The 26,251-nt window shown below is 56.6% G+C and overlaps 1 protein-coding gene across 1 annotated transcript; it reads right to left on the bottom strand.

Moving 5' to 3' along the window:
- Nucleotides 1-8,969: 8,969 nt before the first annotated feature.
- Nucleotides 8,970-24,133, bottom strand: GUCY2D (guanylate cyclase 2D, retinal; the record flags this gene model as incomplete). Its single annotated transcript, XM_082708155.1, has 19 exons — nt 8,970-11,553; nt 12,114-12,223; nt 12,352-12,437; nt 12,555-12,649; nt 12,770-12,868; nt 13,160-13,334; nt 13,525-13,717; nt 13,808-13,971; nt 14,476-14,624; nt 15,189-15,338; nt 15,831-15,987; nt 16,068-16,274; nt 17,904-17,984; nt 19,249-19,350; nt 19,743-19,845; nt 20,089-20,173; nt 20,515-20,866; nt 22,998-23,302; nt 23,398-24,133. The coding sequence occupies 18 exons, from the start codon at nt 24,131-24,133 to the stop codon at nt 12,130-12,132; spliced, it is 3,333 nt and encodes a 1,110-aa protein (XP_082564281.1). The 3' UTR covers nt 8,970-11,553; nt 12,114-12,129.
- Nucleotides 24,134-26,251: the final 2,118 nt, after the last annotated feature.

The raw sequence follows: 26,251 nt of genomic DNA, 5'->3' as shown, positions 1-26,251 counted from the left end.
CAAAGAAAATAACACCCAAGGATTATAAGAAGACCCTTCATGGGACCACCTGGATACAGCCACACCTGCAGTGAGATATAATACTCATGGACTCCTGAACTCTTTCAATCAGAAGAATCCTCATTAGAGCAGAGGTCCATCTCAGGCATGAGAGTGGGGCATATCCGAGAAAGCTTCCTTCAGGTAAGAAGGCTCACATTGCAATTTGTAGGATGAGCAAGACTTAGATGGAGGTGAGAAGAGTGTTCTAGCCCACCTGCCACCACATCTGTGTATTTGATTCCTAAACTGAGAGCACCAGATGCCTCTGTCTCTTCTGGCCCATTCATCCTCACATCATCCACTTCCTGTCACTCATCCCCTTGAATGGTATCTCTTCAACAGTCATGCTTGTCATGTATCTATTCAACAAATACATATGAGTCTAGACCAGGTGAGTCACTCAGTTGGATGTTGTATGGAAGGGGAAGGACGTGTGACAAGGTTAGAGAACAGACATGGTGGACATTCAGCCTCTTCCCATTTCATGCCCTTGGTGGACTTGCCAATCAATATGTGTATTTTTCTTTTTGAGTCCAGAAGTAGCCGGAGAATCTTTGTCACTGCAGCACTCAAGACAGGCACAACCAATTGACTGGAGCTTGCATTTATGATGAAACCTATTGTCATCAAGGTAGGGTGTGGTCCAGGACAACATGGATCCAGAAGAGAAGGGAGATGGGCCTGAAACATTCTAGAGACCAGGGAGATCGTAAGGAACAGACACCCCTGGGAGAGAACTTGAGTAAAAAGGAGAACTTATTATAAGGACACAAGGCTGGAAAAACAGCTGAGCCTCAGGGACAACCTCGTCTCAGAGACGAGAGCATTATAGGAACTCAGGGAATTCTCTGTCTTTAACTCTCTTTCCCCTTGACCTGTTCTTTCTCTTTCCCTGTACACCTGGCAGAGGCAGCTGCCACACCATTTACGTTCACATATTCACATATTCTCAGTCTAAGATAGTGAGTAGGTTCAGATGTGCAAACTTCAAGTTCCCCAGCAAAGGCTTCTCATTTATCCAGTTGGGGACAAGGATCCACCCTTGGCCCAGTTTCCTCTGTCCAGGAAGATGGGGTCAGACAAGATGCCAGGCTGGCTGTGTGTCCAGCCATGTTGGTGGTGATAATGAGCCGTGGGGGTAGTGCAGATTTTTTTCTTAAGTATGTGAGGAAATCTTCTCTGGGCAATAGAAAACCCCAAACAACAGATATCCCCTATAGAATTCAAGAAGATCTTCTTGTAGGGGGTACATTCTAAACTAGTCATGAAAAATTAGTACAGTTTTAATTAGCAGAGCTAAATGAATAGGATACTGTAAAGTCAAGCTAGCTTGATAAAATTAGGGGACTCTATCAGCTTATGTAACTGGAAATTTCAGCAGTTACTGGTTTCAGACATGATGGATTCAAGTGCCCCAAACGTGTGTCCAGAATTGTTCTCCCTCGCTATTTCATTTCTGCTCTCTTCTGTGTTGAATTGTACTGATTGAATTCTTGGGTAGATGCTTCTCAACCGGTGGCAGAGATAGTTTGCAGTAGTTGTGGGTTTCCATCCTGTCAGCTTAGGAACCCAACACAGACCAGTGCAGTGTCTCCCTGTTACTACCTTTTACAAAGGTCCTAGGGCTGACTCTCATGGAACCCGCCTTGGTCACAGACTCCAAGGCGAGGGCAGGAGTTAGCTCCACACAAATGGCCACAACTGGGTTGAGGGTGGAGATGGGTGGATTCCCAAAGGAAAATCAAACATGACTACTAGAAAAAGTAGGCAAAATCAACATCTCTCTACTTGGTCTTTTCTGGGCAAAGTCCCTCTCAGAAACCACCTGTCAGTGAGTTGCTGACCTGAGGTCTTTCAAAGCACTTGGCAAAGACTTAAAGAACTTCCTAAATGGAGAGAGGTGCTCTGGTTATCCATGACCACATAATTAAGTACACCATAGTGGCTTACAACAACCCTTTGGTATGCCCACAATTTTGCAGGACAGGAACTTGGGCAGGGCTCTGCTGGGTGATTCTTCTGTTTCATATGGCATGGACAAAGATCCTGGATTCAATTCAGGGTGGGTGGGTTGGAATACAGGCTAAAGAGGACTTTATTCCTATGTCTGACAACTTGAAGTGAATGGTTCCAGGGCTACACTCAGCTGAGGCACCAATGGGCACAGCCTCATGTGGCCTTTTCAACATGGTGACATCTTCTTAACACCGAGGCTCAGGGTCGCAGAGGCTCCAGGAGGCTCCGACAGGAGGTGAGAAGCTTCTTATGATAATCTTGCCTCAAAAGTCCAGGAATGTCTTTTCTGACATTCCATTGGTCAAGCCAGTCACTAGGGCCAGGGGAACGTCCAGGGGAGGAGAATGAGAACCCACTGTTCAGTGGGAGGGGTGCAAATAACATCATTTTTTAAAAAAGATTTTATTTATTTATTTGACAGGGAGAGAGAGAGATCACAAGCAGGCAGAGAGGTGGAGGGAGGTGGGGGAAGCAGGCTCCCCTCTGAGCAGAGAGCCTGATGTGGAGCTCCATCCCAGGACCCTGAGATCATGCCCTGAGCCAAAGGCAGAGGCTTTAACCCACTGAGCCACCCAGGGGTCCCCAAACAATGTTATTTTTACCTCCCCCAGTGCTCACGACTCATGGCACAGTGAGGGAATGACGGAAAGTGAGGGTTGACTGGGGAGGATCTGCCTGCGATTATCTGATTATCTGTGCTGCCTACAGGAAAGTGACTCTGGTTGGCAGGTTCTCCGGGGGGTGGGGGAGCAGAGCCTGTGTAGGCTGCTGCAGACAGCTGGGTTGAGTGGAGGCTCCTGCTCACTGGGTCCCAGGCCAAAGAGGCCAGAGGAGTTTCAGGACGTTGGTCCCTCAGAGTCCGGCTCAGTTCTCGGGGTCTCAACCTCCTTCCTGGAGCACAGCTGTCTCTGGGATTCCACTCCTCATTCCTCTCTCCTCCTTTCCCTGCCTCTCAACTTTTGCTTACCATGACGCCATATTGATCGGATTCTAGCCCCTCCCTCCCTTCTCCCCTCCTCCTTCTAACTTCAGCCCCACCGCTGAGCACCACAATTGGCACAGCTCCAACGCCTCTTTTTTGCACCAGGGTGTCTCATTGGTTACCCGTCAACCAATGGCGTGGCTGCGCTCAAGCCAGGTGGTGATGCCTGACCCAGTCAGCTGGAGCTGGAGGAGGAGGCCCACGCCCTCACACAGGTGGCTGGCCCATGGCTAGCCTTCTCCAGGGACTGTGCATTCGCTGGGGTCACCCTGGGTGTGGGCTTGGTGGGGGTGCGACTGCCACGTCTAGCCCAGAGGTGCTGACACACCCTGGAGAAAGTTTTCCACTCTTGTTTCACTGTCAGCCCCTGGCTAGTGTGCGAGGGGACTCAGGGCCACCACTGCTGATGTGGAGGAGGTGGAAGAGGTTGAGAGTGACCGAGGCCGAAGGAGAACCATTGTCTCGCCAACACCTGTGGTCCTCCTGCCAGCCCTTTTATAGATGTCCTGGTCCCTGGGGAGGGGCTGCCGAGCCACATGAGAGCAAATAGCCATGCATTGTGAAGTCCCTGCCTGGTCCCTTTCCAGGTGAAAGGCTGGTGGCCCTCAGCTCTCTGGTGGTTTTGCTTTATGCATTTTCTGACCTGATCAATCCAAGTCATCTGAAATCCCAGTCTCCTAGGGCAAGTGTGGGGAAGGAGTGACCCTAGCCCCTAGCAGGGGAAGAACTGGCCCCCAGTGCGGCCTATAGGTCCCTGGCCTCTGGCCCAAACCTTCTTCCCACGAGCACCCACCTCCCGTCGCTCCCCAGCCCTGTGGTGACCCCTCCTGCCTACATGCTATTTGGCCTGTTATTCTCCTGCTTCGTTGCATGGTGAGTTCTCCATGTCTCAGAGTGGCTCTTTCCTTAGGGTCTCCACACTCCAGGACTCTGGGCCCTGGGGGTGCTGGAGCACTAGAAGAAGATTCCATAGAGATCTCCTTTTTCTCCTTTACACTCACCAGAGTCACCTCAAATCTTCACCTGACTCCTCAACCCCCTCCTCTTGCTACTGGCAGACACGTGGCTGTCCTCATCCCTGAGCATGTGGAGGATCCAGGAAGAGAAGATCTTTGACAGACTCTTCTTCCCAAGGAACACTTGCTGCTGTATCTCTTACTCCTACTTGGAGGAAGAGGCTGGCCTCCTACTCTCTAAAGCCATTTCCATTTCCTCAGGGACCTGGTCCCATTGGTGTTCAAGTCTTTATTAATAGCATAGAGTTTAGGATCTTGGGAAAATTATAATCCTGACTATTATTTAATAACAAGGTGACCAGAGCACCTGGGTGGTTCAGTCGGTTAAGCTTCTGCCTTCGGCTCAGGTCCATGATCTCAGGGTGCTGGGATCAAGCCCTGTCTTCAGTTTACCTTCTCAGCACAAAATCTGCTTCTCCTTCTGGGTGGTCCCTACCCCCACTCATGCACTCTCTCTCTCTCAAATAAATAAATAAATCTTTAAAATAACCAGATGACCGGGGCACCTGGGTGGCTCAGTGGGTTAAGCCGCTGCCTTCGGCTCAGGTCATGATCTCGGGGTCCTGGGATCGAGTCCCGCATCGGCTCTCTGCTCGGCAGGGAGTCTGCTTCCTCCTCTCTCTCTCTGCCTGCCTCTCTGCCTGCTTGTGATCTCTGTCAAATAAATAAATAAAATCTTAAAAAAAAAATAACCAGATGACCTCAGACAGGTCATATCACCTTTTGGAACCTTAACATTCGTGTTGGTAAAAGGGAGTTATAATGGTATCTGACTCATAATGTTGTTGAGATTACTAAATGAACTTTCATGAGTAAAGTGCTTAGTATAGTTTCTGGCATACAGTGAAACACCGCTCCTTCCTTCCTCCCCTACCTGCTCCAAAGATGACCTCATTCCCTATTATATTGAGAAAAGAGAAAACTCCAATGGAGATTTCCAGAAATCCCCAAATGTACCTGCTCCCAGGCCCATCCTGTCTTGTTCTAATTCTCTTACAAGAGTCTCCCCTCCTCCCATCCAAGAGAATCCCTCCTCCTGGGCCTGGATATTCCCTGTCAGACACAGAAGCCTGGCTCCCCCAGTGCTCCCCTCCAGTGGCCTCCATCTCTATGCAGTCCCACTCATCAGCTGTTAATAGGCAAAAATCTGTCCCTTCTTCAAAAAAGAACCTATCTACCAATGCTTCCTCCTTTATAGTTCTTGAAGGAATGTCTTAGACAGCCACGTTATCATAGGGTGTGTCCTCTGGCCTTTTTCTGGAAGACATTGACTCCTGGAAGGACCAGTTTCGGGGACCGGCTCTGGTCTTGAGGTGTTTCATGATCATCTAGTCCAACCACCTCAGTATATATGGCTGTTGCCCTGGGCCCTGTTGCCCAGGGCCCAGGAAGCCACTGAGATGAGATGGAGACCAGGTTGGGGTCTCTTCTCCAAGGGCCAGAACAGCTTCCATGACTTGGGGCCAGTGTTGAGGGTGAAGTGCTCAGCACTGGGTCTCTCCTCTTCCCTTTTCAGGGCCTTCCAAAGTTGGTCTGGAACCCTTTGCTGTAGGCCTTAAGGTCACTACACAATCCCTCAGGCCTCGTTTCAGCTGGGGCCACCAACGGCCTTGGCGAAGACTGGGGCAAGAGTTTCAGGTGTCCCTCCATCCTGGGATTAAGGCTAAGCCCTAGAGGAGGTGACTTCAGGGACTGAGGCGGAGGACCTGCCAAGACATAGAAGAGAACCCTCGTGACCCCAAATCAGACAATCCGTTGATAGGAGTCACAGGGAAGTTGTGAAGGAGGCACATGACTTGGGAGCAAGGGTGTCAGGGCTGAGAGAGGACTGAGGAGCTGATGGGCTAGCGGAGGGTAGGGGTGGGGCAAAGCCCTGAGTTAAGTGGTTAGGAACATGTCTTTGCTTGACTTGTTGGTATGGAGGATGAGGGAAACTAGAAGGAAGAGCCCTTTCTTGACCTTGTAGTTGGGACACCATTGTAATCAAATGACGGCCATTTTGTTGCAGTGGAAAAATCACGAGAATTTTGTGGTATAGAACAGAAGTTAATTTTGTCCAGCACTAAGAAGTGGTGTTTGGCAGTAAGCTCTGTAGCGGAGGGATGTAACCAACTCATGATGTGTGTGTTCATTCGGCCATAATAGGATGTCGAGTGAACTTTTCCCTTGGCCATGGAAATGGCGTCCACAACTGAAACCATTAAGTACTAAGTAGCCCGCATTCTACAGAGAAGGGCCAACACTTGGCTCGCCTCCCTTTCCCTGCATTCCTATCCCAAGGGCTGTCTGAGAGTTTGAGCAACTGGTTCCCTTCCCCCCACCAACAACCACCAGAGTGGAAGCTTTCTGGAAGAATCATTTTTGGAGAATGGAGGTACCTTCAGGTGTGGGAGGTAGGCATCTCACTGCTGGCTGGGTGAGGCTGGGCTGCCGAACAGAGAGGAGACATGTGTGGAGGCCAGAGAGAAGGCAGTGGTAGCCTGCATGCCCAATCTCATGTGGCCTGAGAGTGTGAGGAAGAGGACAGTTCCTGCAACTCCTCATGGAGGACAGAGGGCACAGTGCGAGCCAAAGCTGGGGACTGTGTGGGCTTCCCAGGCATGCCCAAGGGGCTCTGGTCCCCAGACAAGATCATGGGGGTGCCCACCACTGTTGGGCTATAGGAAAACATAGCTGTGACCTTCTGAGGGGTCTTCAGTGACGAAGAAGGTTTCGGGGATGCGGATCCCCGACCCCCAAGGGACCACATCCAGGAAAGATCCAAATGGTGGAAACCTCAAGCTGATCCCATTTTAAAGGCCCTCTTTAAGAAAGAGAATACAAAATTGGGTCAGCGGGGTCGGAAGGGGCTTGTGTGGGTGAGTAGGGACCATGAAGTTTCCATTTTCTTAGCTTTGTGGCGAGCTCACCCTTGCACATGCATGTGAGCAGGGACGGGACCCCTAGCTGGTGTCAGCAGCCAAAGTGAGATCAGGGAAGCTTCCCCAGTAGGTGACTAGGTAAGCTTCCTCTGTATTCCCCACTTGAAGACTGAGGGAGCAGAGGTCCTAGAATCCAATTATATCCCCAAGACCCTTCCTTCCTGGCCAAGGAGCCAGAGTTGGGGGAACAGGGAAACGGGCAAACATGTACCTCCTACCCACCCCCGCCCCCAAGTCCCTGACCTGCAGCATACAGGAGCCTGGAGTTCTCCACTGGACCAGCCTTTTGAAGGTGCTAATTGGAGAAACGTTGTAACGTGTTCATGTGCATATCCCGCTGAGTCAAAACCCTTTAATCATCTGATTACACGACAGGGATTTCAGAGGTGAAACCACGCTCTTGCAGAAAACAGTCAAGAGGGCACAAAGCGGGACTGTCTAGAAGAGAGATTTCTCCACGGCACCCTTGAGAGGCCGCCCAAGGCCCAGAGTCGGAACTCCTGGCTTTGCTTCCTGATCTCCAGATTTGTCAGACATGACGCCTTTGACAGGTTCATTTCGCGGCTGGGAGCCTCTCTTTTCATGCGTGTAAAATGGGTCATCTGGGGATTAAAGACAGAGCATGGGGATATGTTTCTTGAATGGCTGGGTCAGCATCCCTGTGTGAGCAGAGGGGGTAAACAGTGGGGCAACACGCCCTTCTCTGTGCCCTGGGGTCAAAGGCCCAGGCTCCGGGATGGGGAGTGAGGTCAGTGTCCTGGGCGGAGGTGACAGATGGCTTTAGTTCGGAAGGGCGAGTCTCTAGATGGGGAAGCAAGCCCTGTCCTACCAGGAACCGAGGGATCCCAGATGTCCCAACCGTTCTTTCCCCCATGTCTCTCCTTCCTTCCACATTCCAGGAGCAGGGGCGCCACCTGTCCCACCCCAACCTGCCCGTCAAAGTCTAGTCACTGAATTCCCCCGGGGTAGCAACAGCCAGCATTGCTCCGAGCCCCGAGAACATCGGTCTCACGAGCCTTGCCCGGGAAGTCGGACCCGGAAGCTACTCCACCTTCCAGCTGCTGGGTCAGCAGCGGGAGTCCGGCGAGGCTCCGAGGCTCCGGGCATGTTCTCTTCCCCCACCCCCCTTCCCAGCTCCCAGGTCCTACTCTTTCCCTGGGTTACACTCCTGTAACTGGAATTGTCTGCACCAGTCACAGGGCAGGGAGAGGCGCTGGCTGACTCTTAGTGGAGTCAGGGGCTGGAGGCTGTCTCCTCCTGGACACTCAGCCTGCCTTCCCTGCGTCCCTCCCAAGCCAGCCTTTTCTTCTTTTCTTTCCTGTCAAACCAGTCCAACCCCCCACCGCACCATCAGCCTGCTGAGGAGGGTGTCAAGACTCTTTGGATGGCAAAGAGCCCTCCGCTTCCTGCCCCGGCTGCGCTCCAAGCCTCTTCTGCCCCGCCCCGCAAGCACCTGCCTGCCCATGAAGCATTCTGGTGGGTCGGGGACCGTCTCTTCTGCTCTCATACCCCTGGGCCAGGCTCTTGAGGGGTGAGAGGCGGAATAGGGGTGGCGAAGTCCTGTCTGGAGATCAGAGGACCTCAGTTTCTACATTTGCAGGCCCTGTGCCTTTGGTCTTGGCTTCTGGCTTCCTGGGGGCATGGTCACCGGACAGCTCTGCTCCTGTCTCCCTTCCCCTCTCTGTCCTGCAACCCAGGGATGAGGCCAAACCATCCTCATCCCCAGAGCCTCGGGGACCCCTGGTCTTTTCTAGAAGCCTGAAAAGCCTCAGGTTTCCCTGCTTTGTCCCCTTAGAGCAGATGCCCTGAGCAGAGTAGCTGCTGGAGGGGGGGTGCTGTCGGGAGGCTTAGCTCACCTCCCTCTGCTTCTGCTGTGGCTAAGCCTCGCCCCTACCTGAAGCACCAGGTTTCAAGGCTGCAGGGAAGGGGTTGTTCGGACCGCCCAGGCCGAAAGGATCACACAGTCTGACAGGGAAGAAAGCACACCTTTATTCCAGCCCCCATCCTCCCAGGCCCCAACACCGTGGCACCTGGCGTCCACGGCACCCAATCCAGAAGATCCCAGGGAACACAGTCCCACGTTGTAGCGTCTCAGACCCCCCAAAGCGGGGTGCCTGGCGCCCACTGGGCTGGGGAGCAGAGCCCAGACCCTGAGCAGCAGCAGAGAAAAGGCGCCGTGTGAGCCCGGGACATGGTGCGGAGCCCCAGCTATGGGATTGAAGCCGCAGCAGCTGCGGGAGGGCCCTGCTCTGGCCATCACTGGTCCTGGCTACAGAGTCACCCGGAAAGCAAGGGCAGACCCACGTGCGGGCTCCCGGGCACAGGCCAGCGGCAGGGGTAGTGTAAACACATCTGAAGGTGGGGAGTTCCTGATGGCCAAGCCAAGTGCTCTCGGGGCTGGGAGGTGCCCGTGTCGCAGGAACCACAGGGCTGAGCCGGTGAAGGGGACTGGAGACAGAAGGGAACAGGGCTCTAGGACACTGACTGGGCCCAGGAAGGAAGGTTCCACAGAAATGGGGGAGCCTCAGGGACCGGCAGGCAGGGAGGGAGTGGGGGCAGAGACAGGAGACTAGGGGAGAGACGGGGTCAGAGAGGGAGCAGAGGAGCAGAGAGGGCACTGCACCCGACCTTCTGACCTTCTGTGCCCTACTTCAAGTGGCTCCATGAGCTCTGGGCTAGGCCTCTGCTCTCAGGCTCTCTTGACCTGTCCAGTTCCTCCTGGGTCAAGTCGGCTGCTTGGGGTCTCCCGGCAAGGCAGGGGTGAAGGTGGGACGCAACCGGCTCGGCCCTGCTGCCTCCACGCCTACCCCGAACCAGGTTTGGGCCCCGGCTCCTCCTCCTTCCTGCCCCAGCCTGCCCCTGCTAGTCTCGCCCAGGTGATCCCCGGTCAGCTCTGCCCTGAGGCTCCCCTGAATCACAGGCCATCCTCACAGGTGGGATAGAAGCCGAGAGAAAGGGTGAGAGGGAGAGATTCTGGGAGGGGTGAGGATGGAGCGGGGCTGGGAAGAGACGGGGAGTGACGGCTGGGGTCACGTTGTCAAGCCCAGTGCCAGCAGTGCCGTCTGCCCTTAATCCCCGGGACCCAACTATGGAGAAAATCTGAAGAGAGATATTTAAGAATGTATATAATTGGAAAAAAAAAAAAAAAGAAAGAAAGAAAAGAAAACAACAAACTGTGTGCGTGCATCAGGGTTTAAGAAAAAACAACTTTAACTCATCATCTCCAAACTTCCTTAAAAGTGTTTTTTCAATTGCGCTACGTTACTCACTCTAGTGGCACCTCAGGTAACCAGAAGCTACACGGGCTGGAGTTTAGATTTCCTAACAGTGGTTCTCAACCTTCAGGACCCGGCGGAGAACTGGGAGCTTGCGGATTTGGATTTCGGATTGGATTTCGCAAGGCGGCCAAACCACCTCCAGGAGCTCCCATGCCCACAGGCAACAGACGGCAAGGAAGGTCGTTCAGAAGATCTTGGTGTCTTGGAGCCTCGGGGGAGAGGCGGGGACCATTTGAAGGGAGAACTTGCCTTTCTAGCAACCTGTTCGCCAGGTTGGGGTCACTGCTACGCTCCTGCCAACCACGCTTTGTCTCCCCGAGGATTACATTAGTCCTTCCACCTCCGCGTTCTCCCTGACTGCTGTGTCCCTGGTCCCTGATGTTGCTGCTTGCAGACCTCCGGGGACCGGACCTCACTACAGTGGCCTTCTGGGCGCTGCGGCTAAGGCCTGCCAGGGTCTGCAGCAGCGGAAGGACACCTGGAGTGAACGAGGCGCCCGCCCAGGCTCCGGGACATCACGGTTCTGCAAAAGCAGCTTCAGTGCGACCAGTGGGGAGGGGTGGTTGTTGGTACTTGTTAGAAAGATCTAAGCAGAGAGGATAGGATGGTCTGTCCCACCCACCCACTCAGTGGTGCCCACGTAAGCAGAGAATACTACGATTCCTAGGGTGTCTATAGTAAAGGTTTGGTGCAGCCTGTTTCCTTTCCTTTCCCCCAAAGCCTTGAAGCCAGCTTTTCTCTGCACTTGGGCGGTCACTGTTGTGCCCGAGGGAGGAGCTGGTTTCTGACAGGTGGGGGGGTGGGGGGTGGAGACGGATGAAGGGAAGGATGTGGAAGCCAGACAGAGGCTGATCTCAGGCCACGAGACAACCCTGCTCTGGAGGGACAGGACCAATCCCACACCCTCTTTCCTGGGGCCTCAGGAGGCCCAGGAAAGTGGAGAAGCCCCACCCTGCCCTCTCCTGATGGGCTCAGAGGCACTGGGGCTGGAGGCCACAAGCCCAGTGACACGCATCCCTGTGTCATCCCTATATCCCCAGACCAAGGATGCTGACGCTTAGCTGTCAGAGCAGGGCAGTGCGGAAGCCACCCAGGCCACTTCTTATTTCACCATGGAGGGGGAACCCAAGCCCAGAGAGTACATGAGACTTTCCTGAGGTCACACAGCGGGTTTGCAACCAGCTCCTGTGAAGGCCCAGGATCCTTTGAGGCAGAGCTGGCTAGAAGCCACTGGTATTAGCCAGAGTTTTGGTCACCTATAGCAGCAACTTTCAGGAAAAGGACCTTCCAGAATACTCCTAAAAGAAAGAGGAGTGTCTCACAGGGAAATCATGGAAAGGCGTCATGGGGGTTCACCTAGGAAGGGGAGGGTCATGGATCAAAGCTTCTTCAAGGAAGGTAGAGGGCAGGGCTTTTGCCCTAACAGACCTCTAGAGACAACATTCATCTTGTCTTCTGCTGAATGGTGCTCCCTAGAGTTTTGTCTCTTGTGCAGTGCACAGCCTGTGCAGCCAGGCAGGGAGGCCTGGTTAATGCAGTGGGGGATCAGAGGAGAGGTCTCAGGTCATGGGTTCTCAAGTCTGGATTCCTGGGCCACTCCAGACCTACTGAGCTAGAATCCTTGCAGCTGGTGCTTCCCTCTCAGGGAAAATCCCTGGGTGTAGGAACAAACCCGAGCTCACTCAGATAGCAATGGGTACACCTGGCTTGGCTGAGAAGTTCAACAGGCAGGCACTAGGCCTTAAGGCTGGGGAAGAGGGGCCTGTTCCCCCAAAATCATCTCCCAGAGGTCGGTAGCCCCCACCCCCCACCCTGGAGTCTGAGGGGAGACTAGCGTCTGGGAGCAGGGGGCCAGCACCTGTGCCCACTAGGCCTCATTTTCCAGAGAATTGGCCTGGTCTGGCCTTCTCCAGCTTCTGGCGCCGATCGAGGGGGATCTCCTGCAGACTGATGCCGTGATTGCTTGCCCTGCGGGAGAGAGTGCGGCAGCTTCAGGGAAGGCCAGCGGAAGGCGAGCAGGAAGGCGTGGTCAGGCACCAGGCAGGAGACTGGGAGAAGGGAGAAGGTGTGAAGGGGCCGGGAGGCTGTCTCCTCACCCAGGCTGCAGGTCTGGCGGTTTTGGGATGGGCTTGTTGAAGCCCTGTCTGCCCACCAGCCAGTACGTGTCTTCAGCGCCCTTGCCCTGGGGAAACACGTGGGAGGGGAGCACTTAGGCGGCTGGGTGGGGATCGCGTGGATCTCGAGGTCTGAGTGGCCTCGGACTGGCCTGGGCGCAGGGCGGGGCGGGGCTTAGCCTCACCTTCAGCTCCGTGCGGCCTCGCACCTCGGTCTGGAAGCCCTGGTCCAGAGCGCGAAGAATGCGCACCGTGCTCATGTTTACGTGGATACGATAAGCTGGGATGACAAGGGAGGAGGGGATTTCGGGACTCCCTTCCCCGGCCCCTCCCCCAACCCCTCCCCCGGCCTCCCCGCCCCCAGCCATTCTCCCAATGCTCGGTGAGTCGCCCCACTCACGCAGGCCCGTGGACTCCATGCGCGAAGCGGTGTTGACCGTGTCCCCAAACAGGCAGTACCGCGGCATGGTGAGGCCCACCACGCCCGCCACGCACGGGCCTGCAGAGACGCGCAGGGTGGGTGGCCGGAGTCTGGGCTGTGGCTGGGGCGTTGTGGGGGGGGGGTGGACCTAGCACCTCGGGGGACGCTGGCACCCCATCTCCACCAGCTCCCCAAGGCAACACTCTCAGGGTACCTCTCAGTCTCAATGGGGTGTCGAAGGTGGCTTCAAGACAAATGACCACCACCCCCCACCCCCACCCCCCGCCACCCCGCACTCTGCAAGCTGGCGTCCTGTCTCGGGACTGCGGAGCCGCCCGCAGAAGATGAGCCTGAGGGCCCGGGAGTTACCTGAGTGCAGGCCGATGCGGATGCGCACGGGAACTTCGGGCATGTGGCGCATTCGGAAGGAGCCCACGGCGCTGAGGATGTCAAGAGCCATGTTGGCAATCTCGGCCGCGTGCCGCTGCCCGTTCCGCTGGGGCAGCCCTGAGGCCACCATGTAGGCGTCCCCAATTGTCTCCACCTGAGTGAACGGGTTGTGGGGCTTCAGCTCTGAGTGCCCCTCTCCCCACAAAGCCATTGTCCCTTGGCAGGGGACCTCAACGGGGGTTAATGCGGGGATCCGGGGGAGGCCTCCAAACTGGGTGGGGGGAGGGGCCTGGCAGAAGGGACAGAAGCGCTGCGAAAGGCTTGCCCTCGCCCCCACACCCCACCTTGTAAACGTCGTGGGAACCGATGATGGCGTCGAAGAGCGTGTAGAGGTCGTTGAGCAGATCCACCACCTCGATGGGCTCGCTCATGGCCGAGATGGTGGTGAAGCCCACGATGTCGCTGAAATACAGTGTCACCTCCTCAAAGTACTCGGGCTCCACAGGTGTCCCCATCTTCAGGGCCTCGGCCACAGAACTAGGGGTGGCGGGTGGCAGGGTGACTGCCGGGGCCCCGCCGGAGGGACTGCTCTCCCGCTGCCCCCCCGCCCCTCCCACGGGCACCCACGGCGGCAGCATCTGCGTGAGCAGCCGGTCTGTCTTCTGCTTCTCCAGCTCCAGCTCCTCCGTGCGCTCGCGGATCAGGTCCTCCAGGTTGCTGGAATACTGCTCCAGCATCCGCAGCATTGAGTCGATGATGTTGGTTTTCCGGCCTTTGTTGATGCTTTTGAACTAGTGGCAGGAGGACGCTGGTGGGACCTGGGCCGTCATGACCCTTGCCTGCGGCGGGATCGCGCCTGGTCCCTGCAACCCTCCCCTCCCCCTTCATCTTTTACTCATCAACCACCGCCCCCCCCCCCCGGGCGGGGGGGGGGGGGAGGGATGCCAGGCCCTAGGTTTTCATGCATTAGCAGAAGGCCTAAGGGAAACGGGGGTTCCCAGAGGCCAGCTATTGTCAGCTAGCAATTGATGAGGCACTGGAACCAGCCCAGCCTTTGGACTCCCAGGCCAGTTGTCTTTCTGCCACCCTGTGCCCAACATTTCTCCCACCTAGAGCTCTGTCTCCCGCTCCAAAGGCCTCCACAGCCCCTGTTCTAACTCTGCCCCCACCTACCCCCAGTCCTCAGACTACCCCTCTGGGAGATAGCCTGGAGATCAGACATCCTGCTTTCCAGAGGCTTCCCCAGGCTGTTGGCACAGGGCCAGCCCAGCCCTAGCCCAATCCCAGCCCCTGACCTGCTCGAAGGTGCGGTCCAAGGAGGGCCGGAGTTCTGGCTGCTCGGCCCAGCACTGTTTCATCAGCTGGATGCACTCTATGGGTGCCTGGTCCGCTGACACTGAGGGCCGGCACAGCGGAGGGGGACTCCGCACCTTCTGCACCACTTCTGGAGGCATAAGGGGGCCAGGAGAGTCCACCTCTGACGCTGGCCTGACTGTCGAAGCCCAATATGGGGCACGACATGGGGGTTCTCTAAATCAGAGCTTGGCTGCAGGGAGGGGAGGGTGCTGGAGCAAGAGGAGGACCTTGAACCCTGGGGGGTGGCAGAGCAGAACGCTGTTGCACGTAACAAGAGGGAGGTTTGGGGTGATCAAGGTTGGGGTGAACAAGGATCTAAACCAAATCCAACCGTTCTTCACGCTTCTCCCAACACTGCCCTCTCCCTGGGGTCCCTAAGAACCAGAGAGGAGCCTTCTCCTCCAGCTGGAGGAGAGGCTTGGGGCCAGGACAAGAACAGAGGCGACCACGGAAGCCTGGGTGTCTAACAGCCGCCCCGTGCATCCCGGTGCTCGGCTGTCCACTGTCCTGACCCTTCAGACCCACGTAAGGGAGGCCCACATAATTATGCCTCAGTTTCGGGCTTTCGGAAAAAGAGGCTGGGTCAGGCGAGGCTGTGCCTCACAGCAGGCCGCCTTTCTAGCCCAGAGGCCCACGCATGAGGGCGGCGTACCCTCAGCAGTCAGCTCCAGCATGGCATAGGGTGTGCTGCGACACACGACCTCCTGCATGATGATGCCCAGGCTGAAGACGTCACCGGCCAGCGTTCCCCTGCGCTCCAGGGCCGGGTCCCGAAGCAGCTCCGGAGCTGTCCACAGCTGGTCTGCGGTCGGGGGAAGGGGGCGTGGGCATGCGGAAGGCCTTGGGGGCACTGGGGACGGACCCCCCCCCATCCTAACCAGAGAGGCCAGGCCCGCACTCACTCACGAACTCCCAGCCTGAGTCTGGCCCGGCTACCTGCAGCTGCCCTCCCAGGAAAAACTACCAGCCAGCCAACGCGGACCTCAGAGCGAGCAGGGTCCTCGCAAATAGGCTCCTCGCTTCAGACAGCGCAGAGGAGGCTCCGTCCTTCAGGCACAAGCCCCGCCCCTCCCCGCCCCTCGCCCCGCCCCGCCCCGCCCCACGCCCCACCCCAGTCACGGAGCCCACCCTTCTCATCTCAAAAGTCACAAGACCTTCTCCGTGGCAGGAGCCACGTCCGGGGGCGGTGGAATGGAGAGCATGCGAGGGTGGAGGGCGGGGAGGAGGGACCCTGGAAATAATGTGAATCCTGGGGGTGCCCGTCCGCGCGCGGGAGACAGCCCTGGAATCCTACCCTCGGCGCTGGGAGGTTCAGCTAACACCCGCTGCGCTTCCAGCAGTCGCCCCTGGCCGTGGTCCGTGACTTTGAGCACGAACCTCCCGTCCACCACGCAGTTCCGTGACTTAAGTCGCCCGTGGGCCACACCTCGATGGTGCAGATACCTCATTCCCTGGAGGGATGGGAGGGAAGGCGGCCTCAGCCCAGCGGCTCCCTGCCCCATCCTCCCCGCCACGCCCGCACCCCACACACCTTGATGAGGTCCAGCAGGAGGGAGGACTTGAACATCCAGTCCAGCTTGATGTCTCTCTGGGCGAGGAGGTCGTGGAGGGAGCCCCGGGTGCAGTGCTCCGAGACCACAGCCAGCGTGCCTTCCCCCGCAGCCACTGAGCCACCGGCTCCTGTGCCCAGGAAGAGCCCCAGGTAGAGGGCCACGTTCTCGTGCCGGAGCTCCAGGAGCTGGAAGCAACGTGGGGAGGAGACCTGTTATTCAGGCCTGTTTCTGAGTGTCCCAGCACAGAAGATGGGATAAGAATGGGGAATGGAAAGGTCCCTGGGGGTGCAGAGGGGCTGGCTTCCACAGATCACCTCTCTTTCCGAGAGTCCCAGGCCGCTGGGCTTTAGCTTCAGGTTAGGACTGAAAAGGCAACCTTGCCTGGGGAACCAGGACCCGGGGAACCACCTTCTGCTGGATTAGCGGTAAGACTTTGAACTGCTGGGCTTTAGGGGGAAACACTCCATGGAGAATCCCCCCTGGCCAGCGCCCTCCCCTTCTGATGTAACAGCCCTTGTAGAGAAAACCCGGCAGAAGCCTCCCTGCTTTCAAAGAAAGCACCAGACTTGGGTGTGTGGGGCACGTCCCAGGGCCACCTCGCTTGGTTCTGTCACTGTGTCAGAAATGTCTGAGACTCCCAGCCTCCCCAGGTTAGGGAGGAAGGGACTGAGCAGTCAAGTTGTGGTCCCAGAGGAGGACAGCCCAGCTTCCCCACCCCCCAGTCTGGGTGAGCTGGAAATACAGGGGCTAGCCACCGGCAGTTGTCCTTTCTCACTTTCCTCCAGTCTGGTGGGGGGCTTCCTTTCATTTGAGATGCCTGCCATTAAATGGTGACTTAGCAGTTGACCCTAAGTCCCTCTGCAGCTGTGGCCAAGAGCTCCAGTGAAGGCTGCAGGGAAGGAGGCCAGGCCGGGGCTGCATCATGCAAGGGCAAAGGGCCAGACTAAGCCCCGTCTACAGGCTGCCTGCCAGCTGTCCCCTTCGCTTAGCGTGTGTTCACTAAGCAATGCTGTGCAAGTGGCCGGATGAAACTGGAAAGCCCTTTTTAACTTTCTGTCATTCCCTCAACAAACATTCATTATGTTTAATGTCCCAGACACCGTGTTGGGGCCAAACAGGCAATGATGAAGCAATGATGTCCTCACCCTCACTTAGCTTACAGACCAATGAGGGAGGCAGGTAAAAAATACGCCAGAGGGGGCACCTGGGTGGCTCAGTGGATTAAGCCGCTGCCTTCGGCCCGGGTCATGATCTCGGTGTCCTAGGATCGAGCCCCACATCGGGCTCTTTGCTCAGCAGGAGCCTGCTTCTCTCTCTCTCTCTGCCTGACTCTCCGCCTACTTGTGATTTCTCTCTCTGTCAAATAAATAAATAAAATCTTTAAAAAAAAAAAATACGCCAGAGGGGCGCCTGGGTGGCTCAGTCAGAGGGGCATCGGACTCTTGATTTCGGCTCAGGTCATGATCTCAGGGTCGTGGGATCGAGCCCCGCTGGGGGGAGTCTGCTTGGGATTCTCTCTCTCTCTCTCTGTGCCCCTCCCCCTTCTCTAAAATAAATAAATAAGTCTTTAAAAAAATAGGCAAGCCCACACTGAATGCACAATGACCAATCATGACAAGCACACCAAAAGAAAGGGCTAGTTTTATGAAGGAGCGTGGAAATCTGCTTTAGAGAGGCGGGAACAATTCCACTAAGACCTACTGGTCTCTCCCACAATGGGGTCTACTTCTGTACCCAGCTGCAAAGAGAGGGCAAGGAAGTTAGAAAATGATGGCCACCCCACCCCGCACCCCCCACCATGGGCCCACTCTCACCTTGGAGAAGGCTGTTTTGGTGGCTGGACGGATAGCAACGTGCTGATCCCCGGGGAATTTCTTCAGCCAAACCCAGTCTCCCTGGAGCAGAGATGGGAGTAGTGAACTCAGTTTTTCTCATTTTTCTTTCTTTCTTTCTTCCTTTTTTTTTTTTTTTTTTTTTTTTGCCTTGCGTGAACTAGTTTCTTAAAACCCTGCACGGCAAGGAGCCCTAGGGCCCCCCATTTCCTCTGGTCCCTGCCCACATCTTCCCTGTGACACAGAGCATCAGTAACGAGGGGCTTGAGGTCTGGGGGTCCACTTTGAGGCTAGCTGGGAGGGAGCCCCCTCCTTGCACGGCTGTCCTCACCCTCTCAGATGCGCCTGCCAACAGCCTTGCTCAGCAAACCATCCCCACCACACATGCCACTGAAACCACAGCCCTTGGCACGCTCCATTGCCATGAGAGAGCACGTGCTAGGAGTCAGGAGTCTGGGAAGATCAGACTTTTTATTATAGTCGAACAGCGAAGGCCAGGCAGTTCCCCTCCAGGCTCTGAGCTGCCCTGTCCTCAGCTACTGGTCCAGCTGGTTCACGGGGACTCAGGTGACCCGGTAGGTGTCCCCGCATTTTCTGTGTGACCTGTCACTCGGGTGGAACTCTGAATCTCCATCCCGCCATCCTGATTAGCTGAGCTCCCCCAGCTCTCTCTGACTCTGTTCACAATTCTACCCGCCTCCCACCACGTACAGCCTGGCTGAGCCACAGTAAAGATCCTAACGCCCTTTTGTGACTTTCTCAGGCTTGCTGTCCCTGAGTCTGAGCTGAACTGGGTGGCAATGTTGGGTTGGGGCCAAGACGTGGGTCTGTCTTGAGCTGGGGATAGCCTGGTCTGGAAACTCCCCAAACTGAACAAGCCCATGCCCTGAAAATGTCATTTTTATGACCATGAGACCACTTCCCAGGGGCCCCTCCGTCCCAAACTTTCTGGGGAGGCCCATGGGGAGAAAGGAGTAACCTGAAGTCTTGGATCACTGAGGGGACAGGGACAGGGCCCGGGGCACCCAACAGGACAGGGGATGGCTTCAGTGGGCACACCAGGCTGCGTGGTCCCAGTACCCCCAGCCCCCACCCCGAGTCAGCCTCCAGCCTCTGAGCCACTCGGATTGGCCTTTGAGGAGGACTCATCTGGGTAAAGGTTAAGACGAAATCCTGGGGCAGGAAGGATTCCCAGATGCTCCCCTTTGGGGAACCCATGACTTCTTCCCAGAAACCCTCCTGGGCTCCTATCACCATTTCCGGGGGGCTTGCAGGGTACGATGCAACTCCAGGACTAGAGCTGGGTCTGGCCGGGGGTAAGGCTCACCTCATAGATGCCAATGTTGGAGCTGTCCGAGGGCTGGCTGGGGACACTGCGGATGTCCGATGTGCTGCGGGCAGCCAGACTCGATCGGCTCCCCTGGGCCACCTGGAGGGCAGAGGTCAGTGCAAGGGGTCAGAGTCTCGTGTTGAGGTCAGGCTGAGTTCTGGGGTTTACAGAGGGGAGCGGAAGAACTCTTTATTAGGGAAGGTGATGACGACATTACTTCTCAATTGCTCTGCCCTTTACAGTTTACAAGACAAACAGTCTGTTTTCTCGGAGCCTCACGCTGCCCCAGGAAAGCAGCCGGGACAGCGGCTCTTACTCTCCTGGCACAGCCCCAGAGCTCAGACCTGATGGGGAGCCAGGCCAGAAGCCAGGCCTTCATGCGTAGGGCCAGAGGGGAGGGCTGGCCCAGGCAGGGGGACAGAAACGCAGGGAAGGACACTTGCAGAGCTGGCTCTCCGCCAAAGATCCCCCTGCCTCCCTGCCTCCCCCACCTTGCGCGTGCTGCCCCCGTGCGGGTGGAGAAAGGTGATATCGTCCAGAGTCAGGATGATCTTGTTGGGGCCAGAGACCATCTGGATGTGAAGTAGCCGGTGCCTGGTAGGGAAAGGATGTCATCTGCTCAGAGGGGACCAAAGGCCCTGAGAGGAGGCTGGCAGGGAGTAACGGCTCTGGGAAAAGCAGCCACCCCCAAACCAAACACCCTCTGGCGGGCCACCCCGTGGGGTGCCCCCTCTCCCCCAGCCCTCCCTTTGTCTGCTCTTGATGGGCCCAGCCTGCTGTCCTTGCTGCCCAGACACAGCTGTGACAGGTGGAGAGCCATGCTCGTCCCCTACTCACCTCACATAGTGGGCCAGGAAGGCCCCCATCAGCCCCATCCCGACCACCAGGAGGAAGCCAATAAACACGAGGCTGGGCTCCACTCCTGGAGAGGAGAGAGGAGGGAGGCTGAGGACCCCGTGGCCAGGGGGAGCACCCTCTCTATCCAGGTGCAGTCATGTCAAATCCTGAAGGTTCTAGCAGAGGTGGATGGGAGCCTGGAACAAGGTCTCGGGAAAGGCCATGGGTTCTGCAGAGGCGAGCCTCTGGCAGTGCTAGAAAGGCTCCTACAGGGGTATGGGGGCTTGGCAAGACACGGGTTCTGCACAAGCCAGGGGTCTGAGGAGGACCTGGAAGGAGTCACAGGACGAGAGTTCACTCTCTTTCACCACTTTGTGGAGGGTCAGCGCTGACTGTCCCAGTGGGGGCTGGGGTGCTCGCCCTCACCTCCGTTGCAGATGACGTGTGGCTCGAACCAGCATGAGGGGTCGGGCCCGGGGGCTCCTCCCCCTCTAGGGAAATGCACCGGGGTCCCAGCCGAGCGGAGGGAGCCCCGGGTGGGGTCCAGCACGTATGTGGCGAAGAGCCGGTCCCCAGCCGCATCCGTGTCCAGCAGCACGAAGGCAGGCTCCTCGCCTCCTCCCAGGGCCCCGCAGAAGCCGGGCACCTGGGTATCCTGCATGTGGCGGGCCACCGCGGCTCCAGACACCCAGCCGCCCCCTGCGGCCGCCCGCGCCCGCGCCACGCCCCCCGCCAGCAGGAAGACCGCGTCGTAGATGGTACCGAAGAGTGGGGACACCTGCGGAAGGAGAGGACGGCTCAGGGCTTGGGGACACCGCCCATAGGCGGGCAGACTGGCCCACCTAGCTTTTCACGGCTTCGTTCAAGTCCTCAAGCTTCGCGTGTATAGACTGTTCACACCTGCTTCGAGTTAGAGAGCTTCCCGGTGCCCCGGGGTGCTCTCTCCTCCTCTCTCCCCATTGGCTCTTTCTCTCTTTCTCTTTCTTCCCATTGGCTCTCTCCTCCTCTCTCCCCATTGGCTCTCTCTCCCTTTCTCTTTCTTCCCATTGGCTCTTTTCTCCTCTCTCCCCAATGGGTCTCTCCTCCCCTCTCCCTTTTGGCTCTCTCTTCCTCTCTCCCCATTGGCTCTCTTCTCTCTCCTCTTCCTAGCTGACCTTCCCTCTTTCCATGGTTCTCAGGCTCTTCTCCCCATTGACAGCTCCTCCCTCCCCTTTCCTGTTGGTTGTCCTGCTTTTGTTGTTAATATCATTACCTCTCATTCACCTAAAAGCCTCCTTTCCTACCTTTTGGTTGGCTTCTATCTTCTATTTTTCCTTCTTTTCTTCCCCCAAGGCTATCACCCCCATTTCATCAAGCTTATTTTTCCTAGTTCCCATCTCTTCCAGTGCCAGGCACTGTGTAAAGCAGTAGGCGATACTGAGATATTGGTAAGATAGAGTCCCCATGCCAAGGAAATCTCTCTTCTGGGCAGGCAGACAGACACAGAGGCTAAGGCAGTGCCATGGATGAAGGTAGCAGGGAGGAAGGAGGAGAAGACGTCCAGAAGAAGTGACTCCCATCCTTCAGGGAGGGAGTCAGAATTATCTGGGAGAGGGGAGGGACAGAAGACCTGATCAGCCATCTGAAGAGACCTGCATCTCGCCCAGGCGAGAGAAGTCCCTGGGAGGCTCTGAACAGGGGTGTGACACACTCAGATTTGTCCAGTTTCTGAAGTTTGAACTGATCATTGGGTGGAGAAGGGCCTGGGGCAGGTAAGCACTGAAGCAGATACCATCCGGAAGATTCTGTTTGAAGATGTAGGTCAGAGGGGCTGTGGCCTGAACCAGGGCAGTGACGATGAGAATGGAGAAAGTGGATGGATTCAAATGACTTTTACCAAGTAAAAGTGACAGGACTTGATGTCTGGATGTGTGTGTGTGTGGGGGGGGCGGCCAGGAAGGTGAGAGGTCACTTCCAGGGGTCTCACAGGGAGCTAGGTGGAAGGTTGTGCACGTTAGGGAGAACTGAAGATGCTTTTTTCATCACTTCCTCCACTCGCCCCTCCATCCCATCTCACCACTGTGCCTAACTGATACTTGTTCTCTTCTTATTGACTCTTCCCATCCTTTCTCCCATTGTCTACCCCAAATCCTCTTGGAGAAGACTAGGGGCATTGGTGGGGGGAATATCTCACAGCTGTATCTCAAGTTCAACCCTTTGAGTGGGGCCTATGTGGCAGTTAATTTGCCGCCCACTGACATCTAAACCCCCTCTATCTTAGTGGTGTCCAGCCCCTCCCCTTTCTATGAATGGTATAGAGTTAGACGGTCTGAACTGGGATTCTGGAATCCCAGGGAATCCTGGGTATTAGTTGTTTGTCGGGAGTACGATGTGGATCTCAATGATCACGGAAGCTCCCTGCTCCTTTTAGGGACCTTTATGCTTCTCACAAGAGGTCAAGGCTCTCAAAAAATTATCACAGTGGATGAAGCCGCAGAGGAAACACCTTTAAACAGGGCATGGAGATTGGATCTGCAACCTTCCTTCTCCCTGTTCTCTTAAGGACACCAGCATCGGATTCTGGACTGTGTTGGAAGAGGGTTTCCTTTGAAGCAGACAGCCAACATTGCAGGGTAGAGTTCACTAGGGTCTGCTGCTTGGAGCTGGGTTTGGGAGGTCTCATTGCCCTCACTCGGGAAGCAACTCCAGTACACTAAGATGCCCCAAGCAAGACCAGTCTCTACACTCCCCAGTAAACTTCAGAACAGATAGGGCTGCTGGTTAGTTTCTCCCTACTGACGGCCATCCTCTGATTGGACTGACTATATCAACTTCTCTCCTTCTTGCCTCTATCCTCCTCTCCTCTCTCCCGCATTTCCTGCTCTCTTCCCCCTCCTCCTCCCCTCTTCCCACCTCCCTGGTCCTTCTACCTGCTCCAGATTGAGGTCAGAGGGCAGCTCCTGGTGCTCCTGGGCCCTGCGCAGGCTGTCCATCACGCTGCCTCCCAGGGGACAGTGACGCGTGAGGGTGAGCACCGCATCGTGGGCCCTACGAAGCTGTGAGCTGTTGGCGAGCACGGCCAAGGCCTCTGGGCCTGGGGACAAGGCGTAGTGGAGAGTGTCGAAGGGCAGGAAGACCAGGGAGCCATCGACCAAGCCCAGCTCTTCTGCAGCCTGCAGTAAGCAGCGCTGCTCCTCGCCGCCGAGCAACACCGAGTGCATCACCATGATCACCGCTGCGGAGCGACGGAGACTCCGGCTCACTACCGCGCCCGGCTACCTGTCGGCCCGCACCGCCTCCCCCTCCCCCGCACCCTGCAGGGGAGCCTACCGCTGACTCTGGGCCCGTCCCGGACCCTCCTCAGGGCCTCCCGGGCTCCGGACACGTCCGAGGGTTCCATGGTGGTCACCAGGGCCACAGGCAGACCCCGGGCCCTGAGCGCGGTGGACAGAGCGCGTCCCGCCTCCACCCACAGGTCCTGGGGCGCGGTGACCAGGGCCACGCGTGCCCAGCGGAAAGCGCGGAGGAGAGCGTAGAGGGCGTCCGCTGCAGGCGTCCCGGCGGGGGCCGTCGTGCCTGCCGCCCGCGCCCCCGGGCAGCCCCAGGGCGCCAGCGCCACCCCCGCCTCTTGGGCTAGGAGCTCGGCCGGCCTGCAGGCTGCGGGGTTCACCGGCCCCACGAGGCCCGAGACGCGCCCCAGAGCGGAGGACACCGCCCCCAGGGAGCCCGGCGTCCGGCACGGCTCGGGCAGCAGCGCGACATCGAAGCGGGGGCTGCCTTCCAGGGCCGAGTCGCGATTCAGGCGGGCGGCGGCCAGGCGGGCGGCCAGGTCCGGGCGGGAGCGGGCGAAGATGGGGTCGCAGGTCCAGGGGCCGAGCACCCCCACTGTGAAGACGGCGGAGAGGGCGGAGGGGGGCGGGAGGAGCAGCAGCAGCAGCAAGAGCCGGAGCGGAGGCCGGGGCCAGGGCAGGGCCCCGGGGACGCGGGGCGGGGACACAGCCCACCGCGAGGGGGCGCAGAGCAGGGGGTCGGGAAGCCCACCCGCAGGGAGGATGCTCCCGCTCATCGCCGGCTTCTGAAGAAGAAGGGGGGCGGGATGAGCAGGCGAGGCCCCCAGAACTCTCTTAGGGCCCTGTCCGCAATGCCCCGGTTTCTCCAAGCGCAACTAACCCGGGACATGGATCCACTTCCACAGCCCCCTCTTCTGGCTCGGACGACTCTTTGGGGGTCAAGAGCATGGCCTGCAAGCCCCCTGCACCTCCCCACTTCAACCCCCCCCCCTGCTTCTCCTGCTGCCTGTTCCCCTCTTGCGTGCCCCTCCTCCCTCCTCAGGCCATCGGGGGTCAGTGGAGACACGCTCATGCCCTCCTCAGCTCCATCTGGGGCAGAAGGGACCCTCCAGTCCCTGTAGAGGGGCCTTTGCCACTCACCGGAAAGTCCGGGGCTTGGGCCCAGGCCCGGGGTGAGGGGTCACAGGGCAGATCCCCCTTCTGACGCCCTCCTATAGGTCTCCTTTGCCAGCCAGGCCCAGGGCGGGGGTGTGGGAACAGCTGTCCGGAGCCCTTAATCTCCCCAAGCTGATTAGGGTCCCTTAATCAGGCAGGGTGGAGTTGGTAGAGGATGGGGCTCCCCCGGGCTGGATCTATCCTAGCCGCCAGGCAACCAGCAGGTCTTTCTCCTCTGTCTATCTCAACTTCTGAGGCTCTCAACCTCCCTGCCCAACAGCCAGCATGAAAGCAGCTGCAGGTCCCCCTTTTCAAGCCGCATTGCCCTGTTCTGCCCGGAAAGCAATCACATGAGCCCATGGGTCCCTATGGGTGATCAGTTTCCCTGGGGTGAGGAAGGAGGAGGGGAGTGGAGAGGGGGGACTGTCTCTCAGGCTCATTCTCTCCAGTCATCTGTTTCTACACTTGGCCCCCAAGTCCAAGCCCCATCCTTTGGCTGTCGAAGTCCATATAAGGCCAAACCCAAACCAGTCTGGTTCCTGTCTTTCTTCTTTTCATCAGCCCACACTTAATACTCTGATCTCCGCTTCTCCACGCCTAGAAACATGGCCTCTGGGCCTTGGGAAGGCAGAACTCCAAGAAATAATGGTGAGAGCTCCAGCCTTGGGCAGACCTTGGTTCAGATTCCTCCTTCCTGGCTTCGTGACCTTGGGAAAGTTGCTTAATCTCTCTGAAGGTTGTGAAATGTACCTGTGATAATTAATATAGTGCCTGGATGGTAGAGATGACTAAGATAAGTTTAAAGGAGAATGTGAGGGGAGACTTGCTTGACCATGTATCAAAATTGATTACAAAGCTGCAATAATTAAGACATGTATGCAGTATTGGTATGGGAATAAAGAAGTAGACCAATAGGAAGAATAAACCATAGAGAACACAGGGACAAACCCAGTAAAAATGGAAATATGATCCATGAAAAAGTGAACATTTCTTACCGGGGGCGGAGAGAGAATGAGTTATTCCACAAATGGGGCGGATTAGTCAGCCATATGACTAAAGGTCATATGGACAGGGTAAAGCGATAGGGTACGATCCCTCACGCTATACAAAATCAAGCAATCAAAACTTAAAACCATTTCAGAGAATCATTTTTCAGCCATCATGGCAAAGATTGTATCAGGCAAGAATCCTCAGTGAGTGCTAATGCTAGTGGGAAATTGTAACGAGAACGGGGATGGTTGCATGTCTTAAAAGAGCTCCCTACAGACTGCTTACCAGTTGGAAGGAAGCACAAAAAAATAGAAAGCATTTTATACAGTGGAGAGACTGGGCAATGCTTAGACCAGAGATCAAAATTAACTGATGAGGGGGCAGATAGACATCTGTATTCTTCAAAACCATCAGTATTCTAAAGACCAAGTTTGAGGAATCGTTCTGTATTAAAGGAAGCAGAAAGACCGTGACAATTAAATGTGATACCTGCTCCTAGTTTGGATCCTGCATTTAAAACTGCTATAAGATTATGGGGCTCCTGGGGCACCTGAGTGGCTCAGTAGATAAGCAGTCTGCCTTCAGCTCAGGTCGTGATTCCAGGGTCCTGGGATCAAGCCCCGCATTGGGCTCCCTGTTCAGTGTGGAGTCTGCTTCTCCCTCTCCTGCTCCCCCTGCTTGTGCTCCCTCTCTCCCTGTGTCTCTCTCTGTCAAATAAATAAATAAAATCTTTAAAAAAAAAAAACAAA

This window comes from Mustela nivalis, assembly GCF_964662115.1.
Source record: "Mustela nivalis genome assembly, chromosome: 17".
Classification (NCBI taxonomy): Eukaryota; Metazoa; Chordata; class Mammalia; order Carnivora; family Mustelidae; genus Mustela; species Mustela nivalis.
Note: the sequence above shows the minus strand (reverse complement) of the source record. Positions and strands in the feature narration are given on the sequence as shown.